This window comes from Aureobasidium melanogenum (genome assembly GCF_000721775.1).
Source record: "Aureobasidium melanogenum CBS 110374 unplaced genomic scaffold scaffold_25, whole genome shotgun sequence".
Lineage (NCBI taxonomy): Eukaryota > Fungi > Ascomycota > Dothideomycetes > Dothideales > Saccotheciaceae > Aureobasidium > Aureobasidium melanogenum.
Window position 1 is genome coordinate 313,064 of NW_024470077.1, and position 12,682 is coordinate 325,745.

The 12,682-nt window shown below is 49.9% G+C and overlaps 7 protein-coding genes across 7 annotated transcripts; 4 read left to right on the forward strand and 3 right to left on the reverse strand.

Annotated features, from left to right (window-relative positions):
• Positions 1–199: 199 nt before the first annotated feature.
• On the reverse strand, positions 200–1,041 carry M437DRAFT_87718 (uncharacterized protein; the record flags this gene model as incomplete). The annotated part of the gene is made up of 2 exons (XM_041028691.1): positions 200–716; positions 1,037–1,041. The coding sequence occupies 2 exons, from the start codon at positions 1,039–1,041 to the stop codon at positions 200–202; spliced, it is 522 nt and encodes a 173-aa protein (XP_040876476.1).
• A 1,738-nt stretch (positions 1,042–2,779) lies between these two features.
• On the forward strand, positions 2,780–3,512 carry M437DRAFT_57075 (uncharacterized protein; the record flags this gene model as incomplete). Its single annotated transcript, XM_041023160.1, has 2 exons — positions 2,780–2,968; positions 3,018–3,512. Coding segments are annotated over 2 exons (684 nt in total), but the record flags the coding sequence as incomplete, so codon positions are not given.
• Positions 3,513–3,587: 75 nt separating this feature from the next.
• On the forward strand, positions 3,588–4,697 carry M437DRAFT_57031 (glycoside hydrolase; the record flags this gene model as incomplete). Its single annotated transcript, XM_041023151.1, has 1 exon — positions 3,588–4,697. A coding segment is annotated over one exon (1,110 nt), but the record flags the coding sequence as incomplete, so codon positions are not given.
• Positions 4,698–5,359: 662 nt separating this feature from the next.
• On the reverse strand, positions 5,360–5,875 carry M437DRAFT_19514 (uncharacterized protein; the record flags this gene model as incomplete). Its single annotated transcript, XM_041018987.1, has 1 exon — positions 5,360–5,875. A coding segment is annotated over one exon (516 nt), but the record flags the coding sequence as incomplete, so codon positions are not given.
• Positions 5,876–8,141: 2,266 nt separating this feature from the next.
• M437DRAFT_56951 (uncharacterized protein) lies at positions 8,142–8,864 on the forward strand (the record flags this gene model as incomplete). The annotated part of the gene is made up of 1 exon (XM_041023135.1): positions 8,142–8,864. One exon carries the CDS (start codon positions 8,142–8,144, stop codon positions 8,862–8,864), a length of 723 nt encoding a protein of 240 aa, XP_040876480.1.
• A 931-nt stretch (positions 8,865–9,795) lies between these two features.
• Positions 9,796–10,339, forward strand: M437DRAFT_87722 (uncharacterized protein; the record flags this gene model as incomplete). The annotated part of the gene is made up of 2 exons (XM_041028692.1): positions 9,796–9,966; positions 10,016–10,339. 2 exons carry the CDS (start codon positions 9,796–9,798, stop codon positions 10,337–10,339), a joined length of 495 nt encoding a protein of 164 aa, XP_040876481.1.
• A 147-nt stretch (positions 10,340–10,486) lies between these two features.
• M437DRAFT_56871 (purine and uridine phosphorylase) lies at positions 10,487–11,581 on the reverse strand (the record flags this gene model as incomplete). Its single annotated transcript, XM_041023124.1, has 1 exon — positions 10,487–11,581. The coding sequence occupies one exon, from the start codon at positions 11,579–11,581 to the stop codon at positions 10,487–10,489; it is 1,095 nt and encodes a 364-aa protein (XP_040876482.1).
• Between the last annotated feature and the right edge of the window lie 1,101 nt (positions 11,582–12,682).

A 12,682-nucleotide genomic window follows, 5' to 3' on the forward strand; every position in this document is an offset into this window, starting at 1 on the left:
ATGTGGAGGAGCAATGCACTAACAGCTTTACATACGGCAAGAGGTCAGTCCTGGACAGAGTGGGAATTCTACCTCAAGTCGGCGGCTTGTCCTTTGCCATCCACCGAGAGGAAACGCTCTTGAGTGGTACGTTTCAATTATGTATCTGTTCATGCTGAGTACAGAGGTGATGAGACTGTCTTTGACACATGCTTTCGCTCTACAGAACATGTGCATTCAAGGCCTTTCCAGCAAACCAGAACAGGCGAATGCAAACAATGTTTCCAGCCCACCAGAGCACGCTTCTGACACCAGCAGCTTGCCTAGAGGTGTTCTGTCTGTAGACCCAGAAGTATGCAGCTCTGACGATGGTGTACACGGTAGCGTATCTGTTGAGCATGCCACTGTCCAACTTGGCGACCATTGAACACAAGACGGCGGCTGCGAAGACGGTGTAGTGTTCCATCGAATTCGAGTGAGCAGCCTGGATACGTTGCATTTGCTCCAACTGCTCTTGTGTGATCTTGCCCTTGGACACGAGTTGTTCGGCGCGAGGGGAGACGAGGTCGTTGCGAGGGTTTATGTTGTTGTCGACACCATAGCCCAGCTTTTGCATGCGGGTTGAGGTGAGGACATAGCTGAGGATGAAGTTGCCGAGCAGGAAGTGAGGGCCGTAGTTGGGAAGGGGTGCAAGCGAGTTGCTGGCTGTGAGGCCGAGGTTGGTAAGCAACGAGGACCTGTTCGAGACTTGTCAGCGCGTTTCGTGTGGGTTGAGAAGGTGGGCATCATGTCGGCATACATAACGAAAAGGCAGCTATCTGTATCAGAATTGGATGTTGGCTGTGGGGATGTAGATGCGAAAGATGAACAAGTCGCTGATGGGAGCTGTCTCAAGCTCTTGACAACGGTCCTCGGATGTCTCACCTTACAGAAGTCTGATTGACCTCATACTCCTACTTTCCGGTGCAATGTTTATCTACACTACAGGACATGCCGGCTGCTACATCGACGTAGCTCGATATCGCCAGTGGTAGCATTTTCACGAGGTCGCACATACATCATGTGTATTGTACCGCGTCTTGACTCGGAACGTCATCCTCAGGGTGTACCTCGTCACGAGTTTGAGGCATAATGATCTTTGTGATCACGATCAGAGCAATGATCATTTATCATGATGATCAGCCAAAGCGTGATATCGAGCGTCATGATATGTCTCATCATGATGGTCGGCTGATGAGAAACATCAGCTTCGAATTCTATGCAAGAAATGCTAAGCGATTGCTCTGCAGGCTGCAGCGTCGTCACTCGAAGACAGATCATAGTTTGTGCCGAGATTTGGGAGATTTGACGGCAGATAATGTCATGTCAATGCCCGGCACAGAACGGACGAGCAGGCGGCCACACCAGATATGGAGCGAAATGAGGGCAGGAAAGCGGGAGCATTTCGCCGAGCTGCTGGGCAGACCTTGCCTCATCCGGATCACTTTAAACTTGTTCCTGTCGTCAACCTAGGGCTCCACGAGACCCTTCATGTCTTTGATGCTACAAGCCCTTTGTTCACATCTTGAAACGACCCTCGACTTCGCGCACCAACCCGACCCTATATTGCTCGCTTCCCATAGATCGAAACCAAGACAATGACTCCGGTCCGGCGGTTGTGATTCTCTTGAACTCCGAACGGTGCAGCGACAACGAAGAAGAGCCTCATGTAACGGCATCTTGACGCAGGACGAAACACAGCGGCGCTCTGTAAAGCAGCCATTCTATCTCTTGACCAAAGTGCACTCCTTCTACCATCCGCGAATAGATACGATGATCTGAGCTTCTAGACCATGCTAAACGACCATGGCCCATCTATAGATGCACAAGGCTTGGGGGATCTCCCTTCGGCAAGCACAGACCCGCTACTCTCGAGGTCCCGTACCTCGTGTTCCACTTCTGCGATGGTGGATGCCGTACAAACTCTGCCGTCCATTGCCCTTGCCAACTCCCCCTGATTGATGAACATGGGTCAAGCATGCAGAACCAAGGTTTTCTGCCCTTGTTGGGTTCACCATTTGGACGAGAAAAGTCCTGTTATGGTCTTCTTCTAGGGCTTCTGGAAGACATCTTTCCCAATTTGTGACCTTTCACCATCTTTCCAAGGTAAGGCCTGCTCAATGCTCCTGAATCAACAATATTTCGACATGCTGGTCAAAGCTTGACGATATGCCAATGATCTGCAAACCGATCTCCGTAGTTTGGTAGCCATGAGGCTAGGATATAAAGTGAAGTACAATCCCCAAACCACAAACAGACCAGACAACAGCTCAATCAAGACACTCGTTCCATCTCACCATGCGCTCGTTCGCTCTCCTGTCCGCAGCTGCGGCCCTCACACTCGCTTCTCCCGTCCCTCAAGAGCTTGACTTCTCTTTGGTTGACACTGTCGAGACTCCCTCCAACGTCACCGTTCCTTCGAACACCGATGAGCTGATCGTCAACTACGACTCCGACTCTGCTGCTGCTGCCGTTCAGACTTCTGTCTTGACTGGCCAGACCGAGATTGATATCTCCAACAGCACTACCAACAGCACCAGCTCTTCCACCCTCCGTAGACGTGGTACCTGTGCTGTTCAGGCCAGCGGTTCTGGTCCTGTCCCTTCTCCCGACACTGCCTCCTCTTTCCTTTCCTACTCTGCCTTCGCCAGCGCTGCCTCCGCTGCTGCCACTCCCTCTGGCTACACCCAAGCCTTCAAGAACTTGAACGCCTCCAACAACGCGTGAGTAGTCCCTGCGAGCCTACATGATCATATATGATATGCTAAGCGTTTCGTACAGCTACGGTTACCTCGGATTCACTAACCTCGCCTCGTACGATTCGGCAAAGTGCGCGTCTAAGTGTAATGCCATCTCTGGCTGCGCTGCCTTCAACTTGTACTTCGAGCGCGACCCTTCCAAAGACCCTGGAACTGGTTGCGAGAACCCTTCGAGCACGACCAACATCAAGGTGAATAACCTAATTGCAACTACATTCTGACAGAAGACTGACAGCTCAGTGCGTTTTCTGGGGTGGCCCAGTAACCTCTGCCAACGCCAACAACGCTGGACAATGGAGAAGCAACTTTCAGGTCGTCATTGCTGGTTCCAACGGATACGTCAACAACACCATTGAGCCTGCCGATGGCTTCACCTCTCCTGTATACTACGGCAACACTGCCATTGACGCTCCCAACGACTGCAACGGCCAGTCTACCTTCCTCGGTTCCCAGGTCTTCACTGGTGGTCCTTTCGATGCCAGCCTCTGCGCCGCCGCTTGCGATGCCCAAAGTGCCACCAACCTGAAGGCCAACAAGCCTACTTGCAAGTTCTTCAATACTTACATCCTGTCCCGCAACAACGTCGCCATTGGCCAATACTGCAACCTCTACTCTCAGACCTGGGCATCTTCATATGCTACCTACAAGGGATCCAACAGCAACGGTAACAAGTACTCCGTCTCTTACTCTTATGGTTTCTCCAGCTCCGCCGATGCTGGTACCTGCAAGAAGCCCACCACTTCCACCTGGGTCATCAGCTCCGCAACTGCTACTGCCAGCTCTACTGCCACCGCTCAGCCCACTACTGCTGGCGGTTTCATCAACTGGAACACCTTCAAGGCAAATGGAGCCAACCTTGGCGGATGGCTCGAGAAGGAGCAGACTCACGACCCTATCTGGTGGGCCAGCGTCGCCAACACCTCCACCACTCCTGACGAATGGACTCTCTGCGAGACCCTCGGTGACCAGTGCGGCCCCACTCTTGAAGCCCGCTATGCCTCCTTCCTCAACACTTCGACTATTGACCAGCTTGCCTCCGTCGGCGTGAACACCCTCAGAATCCCAACAACTTATTCGGCATGGGTTGAGGTCCCCGGATCTGCTCTCTACCACGGTAACCAGCAGCAATACCTCAAGACCATCACCGACTACGCCATCAACACCTATGGCATGCACGTTATTGTTGGCCTTCACTCGCTCCCTGGTGGTGTCAACAACCTCGACATCGGTGAGGCTCTTATGCACGACGACTTCTTCTACAACACCACCAACCTCAACTACGCCTACGACGCCGTCGATGCCATTCTTGACTTCATCAAGGCCAGTGGAAACCTGACCTCCTGGACTCTCGCCCCCATCAACGAGGCCTCTGACAACCTCGCCGGCTTCGGTACTTCTGCTGGTCTCTCCGACAAGGGTGCTCAATGGGTTGCCGACTACACCACCGGTGTCCTTGCTCGTGTTGCAAAGGTCGACAGCCGTATCCCAGTCATGCTTCAGGACTGCTTCAAGGGCACCGCTTTCTGGGAGCCTTACTTTGACGCCTCTGCTAACCTCGTCATCGACTCTCACGTCTACTACTTTGCTGCAGCTGGTACCTACTCCCAATACGTCGCTCCCGCAGTCTGCGGTCAAGCCGCCTTCATTGCCGAGTCCACCAAGTTCCCCAACTTCATTGGAGAATGGGCATTACAGACAATGTACAACAACACTTTCGCTGGTAGACAGTCGATCTTCAACACCCAGCGTTACGCTTGGAGCAAGTACGTCAGTGGTGGCAGCTTCTGGACTGCTGTCTCGTACTCCACCGCAGCCGTCGATGGCCAGGGCACTCAGAGAGAGTACTGGTCGTACATTGACCTTATCAACGAGGGTGTCATTCTCCCAGAGTCCAACTTTAACGGCACTGCCTACTGCTAGACTCAATTTCTAGCATGTGAACTTCGCTCAGGCTTGTTCAACCTTCTTTCTTCTCTGCTTTACGATAGATGATCTTTATATTTACACGCTTTCTTGTTATTATGTTTGTCGAGGGTGGTTTGGTGGATTGTTGAAAAGTAGACTTTGTATATATGCGCCAAAAACATATGTTTTGTTTCGATATTGCTTGGACATACTAGCCTAACCGATTTGATGTAATTCATTTAATGTTTTGCTTGTGAACACCATATTACCGACATTTGAAAGATTTATAAGCCTACCATGCAGATTACGAGCACGTGTTTTTATCCTGGGAAGGAAAATTAGAAATCATTCTGAATTCATGAACATATAAATCATTATAATAGTACATAGGTCAAGCTTAACCTGCCTTCTCGAGAATGCTAGCAGGATAATATCACAGGGTATGAAAAGGTAAGATGAACAACCAGTGTCCAACGTGCCTTCGCTCACAGAATCATCATCACCACAACCACCAGCGCACTTGTCATCCACATCCATCCACTCTCCAGCACACCCGCACCTCCTGTGTAAGCCACAATTCCACTTGCACTTGCACTCGGCTGCGGCATACCAGAAGTTGACACCGCAGCCGGCGCACCACTCCAATAACCGGTCGTATTATATACTCCATTCTTCACAAACCCATTACTCCCCACGATAGCAACTTGAAAATCGCCACCGCGATACTGGCCATAATTCGTTGCTGAAGCATTGTACATTGCATCTGCCCAAAGCGCACATACATAGTTTGTAATAGAAGGAGGGTTGGGACACCAATATCCCCATACTGTAGGTGCTGTAGAGTCGTTTTTGGTGGGGTTTTGACTGGGGTCGCGTTCAATGTAGAGATTGAAACTTGTGCAGTTGGCTGCGGAGTTGCATTTTTGGGCGCAGGCAGAGGGGGAGTAGGTGTCAAGGTAGTAGAGACCGAGATAGGAGTGTAGGTTTGCTGATGCAGTGAGGTTTGTGAAGACGTTGGTGTAGCCAGGTGCGTATGTGTTGTTTAGAGACATGCTTTGGAAGGGTGTGTAGTCTTTGAAGGCTGATACTGTGTCCGGAACTACCCTTGGACCTTGTCCGCCGGGCTGGGGTGCACACGGGTCTTCTGGATTTATGAACCCACAGTAGGTGCCTGCCTCGGGTGTGGTGGGACAAGGCGCGTCTGAGGATGTTGTTGTGGTGGTAGAGAGCTGCCATGAGCTTGTGGATGCTCCATCACGCTTGTTTTGTGTAAAAGGTGATGATGCAACCAGGCTAGAGGCTGCGATTATAGATAATAACGTCCGTGTGCAGTGCATCTTGTCTTGTGAGAAGTGATAGAGAAACGTTGCAGAGCAAAACGGGGTTCGTCCAAGGTATATAAGAAGATAACGGAGAATAGATCAAGAGTTGCGGAAGAGCAAGGAGGATGTGACGACAACGACCCTACCGTGGGTGCCGACAAGCAGAAGAAATGGTCAAGCATCGACCGGACAAAGTTCCAGGGTTCATCATCAGGAGTGGATTTAGCAGCATCTCCTCCATGCAGCGACTCGTGCCCATACGTGTGGCTTGAAAATGGCCGTTGCTTGTGTGGAGAAGGGTTCACTCTGCTGCTATGGACAGCCTTGTGGTGAGTCACCCGCACCTGTCAAACCTCCTACATCTTCATCCTGTCAAGCCGTGCCGATTTTAGTACGGAGTAAGCTCGTGAGATGTCTCAGACTGGATGGCCGTGGTCCAGGAGTTTCCGCTAGAGGAAGAGACAGTATGACCTCAGCAGAGGCGAGTAGTCGTCCAGCTGAGGAACGTGCAGTGGCCACGCCATAGTGAATCGCCTCAATAGATTGTCTCTTCTTGTCGACCCATGAAGCGCCATAATCAGAAAGCGACGATGCTCTTAGGGCCAAGAGAAGGTATTGTAGGAGAGACGGACGACAAGCCATACCCGAGGTCGAACGTTTGACATGTCTCTCCACCATCCACTATACTTATGGCGATGTCAGCGACTATCCTCGTGACGCGTTGACGCGTGCTTGGATAGGTGACTTGGAGCGATGGAATGTCGAATGACAAAAGACCATGGTGCAATAGCAGGAAGACTGTGATGCCGTGGATGACAGCGGAAGCAAGAGATCCGTAGGCTGATGTCACGGTGGTCGTCCTAGAGGCTGCACGTGAGACACTCCCAACGCCTTTACCAAAGAACTTTCAAAACTAAACGTCTTTCCCAGAACTCAACGGCTTTAGCCGTGCAGGGCAGCGGATCATCACGGCACCCAGGTTGATGGAATTGCGTATACCACGATGAAACACTCATGTGTTTGAGAGCGAGCGGTCGACGAAAGATCACCTGGCTTGTGTGCTGGTATAGCATCTGGCATGACTAGTAAAAACTCAGTCTCGCATCAGGGTCGAGTCTGTGGCGTCATCGTCCTAAGCAAGCAAGTCCATGGTACGATCTAAGGATTCCGCGCTTGCATGTATACGCCCGTAGCATGGCAAATAAGATACAGCCTATATGGTATGGTGAAGATCCTGTAGGACGAGCTTGGTAGGCGATCGGATCGAGACGCGTCGGAAAACGCCAGGGAGCATTTTCGCGTTGCTCTTGCGCCCGATCGCATCATGCTCGTGAGCCCTTGAGCAGTCCTAGAGAATCCAGATCAAGCCTCGGGCACCGGACAAGTCATGCATCAGGAGGTGGTTGGTATGGTGCCATATCCTGGATGCAGCCACAAAAGAGGAGAAATGCGAACGAAGCAGAAATCTGGAGAAGAAAGGAGGGGGTCTATCAAGGCCGGGTATCCGCAAGACAATCTGGAAGTACCCACCAGTAGCCCTCCTTCCCAAGCACAATGAGCCCGGCTTCCCATCAACAACACTGAATGCAGCAACTGTGATTCTGTACGGCTTGCTCGAGCTCAAAGATCATGATTCAGAGGGTTTATCACCACACTTTCGCCTACGGCAATTCGATGGAGAGCAGTAGCGATCGCCGTTTTAGGTTAGCTTGTAAGAGGCCTGTTCTTTCTGTTTGCTTGAGGCTCTTGTTGGTCCAGCAATTCTCAGAATATTCGTCATCCTTGTTTCTCATCGACATTTTATAATAAAGTCTTGGGCTGGCTCACCAGACGAGAATGCAGTGTATGACTCCTTGAGGAGGTCAATTGAGGCTGTTGTTCAGTCATACCAACCATGCATTCTAGACCTCTACTTCCCCACAAAAATTTGCGGACCCTTGTGCAAAAAGTCGAAAGGAGAAATTTTGGCGACACTCTCCTCGAAATCTCCCCTGCATCTGGAAAGTACAGTTTGACATAGCATACCACGGATCCGTGTTGCTGCAGCACTTGAGGAACAAATATTTGCATATCTCAGAAACCACCTGGCCGACCGAGAGTAGTACCTGGCACAAGAGAACTAATCACCTCATATATCATGGCACCCGAACAACGTAGTTTCAAGACTCAAGACTTCACCGTGCCATCAAATGGATCTGGTGAAACTATTCAAGTTCGCATCAGCGAGCCTAACTTGACGTCCGAAAACTTGGGTCTGGAAACTTGGGCCGCTTCTCACATTCTGGCATCTCAGCTACATCATCTGGGTCCAAAGATCCAATTTCCTGAGCCTAGCTCGAATGTCCTTCCCATTCTGGAACTTGGTGCTGGTACAGGGCTTGTCGGTGTCACAGCAGCAACCCTTTGGAAGCAACCGGTTGTGCTCACAGATCTAGCACCCTTGGTTCCTGCTTTGGACGCTAACATTGGTCTCAACTCTGAAGGTCTCCAGAAAGCGAACACAAACATGGAAGCTGGAACGTTGGACTGGAAACGCCCTACCACTCTGCTCGTCAAGGATGAGCAGCGACCGCAGACACAAGCTCACGTTATCTTTGCAGCTGATACAATCTACTCGGAAGAACATCCCGAACTGCTTGCAAATGTGATCTTGAAGTGGTTGAGGAAAGACAAGGATGCCAGGTTCTTGATCGCATACCCTTTGAGGGTATGTTATATAGACTACATCAGAGAGATGTGGGAAAGACTCGAGGAAGGCGGCATGGAAGCTATGGAAGAGGGAAGAGAAGAAGCAAGCCAGGATCTCTTCAACGATGAAAGACTGGTCGAATGGAGTGTCTGGAGATGGAAGGACCTGTAAGGGAAGCTGGATCTTTAGGATAAGCAGCTCCATCTCCGCACGTTGGTTGTTACATGGCTACAAGCGTCCAGCAAAAACCACTGGACTCTTCCACTCTCACTGGACACCACTACCGATCTCGAAAGTCCTCTGCATTTTCGCGGCTCAATCCTGAACCTACCTTGGACAACTCCGTTTCCTGTTACCTATTGGCCGAATTACATGACTATCGAAATGCACGAACGATTTGAGACTGATGGCAGGATCCAGTGAGAGTGGTAAAATCTTGGGCTCTCACTGGATACTGCTCCAAACCTTGAAGAATTTGTGCACTTTAATGGGAATATATCCTTTGATGAGTGCCAATGGGCATGGGAAAACCTCGCTGTCTCCCGTTAACCTCTCGCTGTCGGTTGAGCTCGATTTTGATGCCATAAAAAGTCACAAACTGATCATGGATTTGGGCGGTCTCCACTGAGAGCTCATGAATTCAACACGGTCACTGGACATAGTATCATCTCCGGATCTACTCTGCATTTTGATAGTATTACATCCTGGTTCAACTGTCATTGGCAGCCTGTTCTCGCCACTTATTCCTTTTTGTCGTATCAATCTCACGATCTCTTTGACATGCAGTGAAAGGAACATGATCGTCCTGCACTAAATATCTTGTTCTGAATTCACATTACAAACTTGCATGCTGTCACCTTGTATTGTTCTAGTACAAACTATCCTCACTCTTAGCGGAGCTACTCACTAGCGGCTAGAAGTTACGCCGTAACTCGAATATACTTCACTGCTCTGAGTGGCACTATAGTTTCACTTTCGTGTACTAAGTCGTAATTCATTTACGCTCCGTTATTTCGACTCTCACTAGCTTTGCTTCCAGAATATTTAACGCTCCGCCTCAGGTCGATTACACTTTCTTTCGTAGTTCGAGATCGTAGCAGACATGGCCCCTATCTTCAGGTATAACCTTACGCTCTCTACCCTTATAACCCATGTTCACCCTCCTTCTCCTAGCCCTAGAGATCGTCACTCCAACGAAGACAAAGGTCCGAAGTCACCGCGTTTGCGCCTGGATTCGATCGAAATCGCGAAGCTTAACACTCAACTTGCAAGCGTAAGTCCTTTCTGACAATCCCTTGTAGCACATTACTGACTATATGTAGCTCTCAGAACAGATCTCCAAACGCAATGACAAGATCAAAAACTACAGATCGTTGCACGCAGAACACATGACAAGCATCCAGCACAACATCACACCTTACATTCGCCGCCAGCTTGAGCTTGATGCAGCTGGAAGAGGCATCCAGAAGGGCAGTCCATACCAGATGCACTTGATGATGAATCTGAGAATCAGAGTGCAGTTCCTCAGAGACAGAATCGATCAGATGACGGCTGAGAATGCAAGCGATGAGGAGAAGATCGGACAGTTGGAGAAAATGTTGGGTATCGAGAAGAATGACATTCAGAACGGCGAGGATGATGCATGAAAGCAGACGTCAAGTGTCTTCTCTGCAGCAGGTCTGGAAATGGGTTGATGGAAATGGAAGAGCCAGATACACAGAATGATGACTTAACAAGCGATAAACAACGACAAAGGCCATATTCTCTTCCATGTCTTCCAAATGATCTTGAGACTATCTCGCCACATCTTCAGATGGTATCAAAAGCAACAACTCCCGTGCATATCCCGCAGCACTGGCAGCCGCATATCTCTGCCACCCGTCGTTCTTATGGGAGTCACAATAATCACTTATACCCCTAATCACCAGACATGGAAAATCGTTCATCAATCCTGCGGCTTCCATCTCAAAACACAGGACTTGACCACCAAGGTCTTTGACAATACGGTCTCGTGTCTGAGCGTCTTTGATCACTTGATTACCGGACGCGATAGTGCCGTAGTGTATTTTGATGGTGGTATTCTTGGTGTTTCTTTCGCGTCGATGTAATATTCGATCGCGGTCGCAGTTGGCACAGTCGAAGTCTCCGGTGTGAGGGTAAGTAGCATCGAAGAGTACATCTAGCTCGTGCTGTGGTAATGTGTACTCTTCCATGTCTTCCTCGACATAACGTGCCATGTGGGTTGGGTACATTCGTCTACCTCGCTCATGATTGGTTCGAACTCGGTCAACCACGTGCAAGAGCAATGTAGGTGGGCTGTTGAGGGAACCAGTGCGGCGAAACACTCCACCTTGTTCTGCTTTACCGAAATCATATTGGACCACGCCTCCGTGATCCATATGTGGGCTCGAGACTACCACATCCCCTAACCGAACGTCATCTCTGCTGCTAGGCACACCACCACCTATACCTACCATGAAACCAAATCTGATTCTGCGAAACTTCTCGAGCATCCCTTTTGCTACAGCCGTTGCAGCGGAAGTTCCAGGTCGCCCTGCCGGTAGGCAAGCAATCACTACGTTATGTGAGCCTATGCATCCAAGCGTGTACATTGCCGAATCGTGTGAATCAAAAGGCAAGTTGGGATGCCGTTCATCGAGCATTACCTCAGCAGCCGCTGCTTCAAATGGTAGTGCACAGATCCAGCCGACTTTGTAATCCAAGACTTTTGGCGTTGTTAACTCGACTCTGACTGGATCAGATGTACATAGCTCATTCGAATTCTTCTTCGCATGAAGCTTCTCGGTCTGTTTGGACAATAGATCACCCGCGCTTGGTGTCGATTGATCGTATATCTCTGGAACCGTGGCAGTTGTTGCCGCTTTCATGTTGGAGGTAAGAGTAGCTCTTCTTATGATTTGGCCGACTCTATTCGAAACCATCGGCCTGCTCATGTTGAGAGCGCCGGCCATTGTACGTAAGTCATTTAAAAGTTGCTCGCTTTCCATACATCTGCGGTAAGGCACAGCGCAGAGGCAGTCATGGGTCAAGGCGAGGACCCTTGTGCCAGAGGGAGTAGCTACAAGTCTCATGATTTCCAAGGGGCAGAGCTGATAGACAAGCAAAATCAGTCTTCTGCATCGTCTTTCAGGATTGGAATGGCTCACCACTTCGGGTAGTCTTGTTATATCTGGCTTCGATGACCTCTTGAATACACGTTCAGTTGTGACACTTTCGCAGTACGTCCAAACCGGAAACGGTAGCTTGAGCTTTCTGAACTTCTCTGTGGTCGTCTCGACCCATTCCAATATGGGTTCATATTGGGACGCTGTGGGGTCTCTTACAGTGTCGTGGCACTCAACGGACAGGCTCAAGATAACGCGTTGATTGAACCTGTTACTTCGCTCATCGTGTGCGCATCCAAGGAAAACCACGCCAGAAATACTGTCGTACAGGTCTTCGTCGGCATCTGCATTGTCGATGAGTCCGAGTAAGACCTGATATGTATTTGTCAGTGGAACAACTCAGTGGAACAACTCAGATGATCGTATCAATACACGTGCCTCTTTCAGGACAAGTCCTCCTGCCATACCATGGCAAAGAAAGATGATCGGTCTCCTTGGCCTGTTGTCCGAGTCATGATTTCTTGTCACTTGTTGAAGCCCCTCTAGCAACTTTTCTGCTTGTTGCATGAGTTCACCGTCCAGGAGATGTGAGGAAACATCATTATCAAGCGACCACCATAGGCTTCGTGCATACGGGAATTCCTCTGTAAGCGTTTTCGCAACATAGAATTCCTCCGCACAAAAGACTCCGCAGATGCTCTTCGAAAACATACCGACATGAACCAGGCTGACATAGTTAGTGAGCAGTGACATAAACGATTGAGAGATCACATACTCGTAGGATGCACTCGATGCCTCGCGAATCGAAAAGCCGAAGAGACTGTTTCCGTGAGCGGCAAGCGAGAGGGGCTCCATCACTGTTTT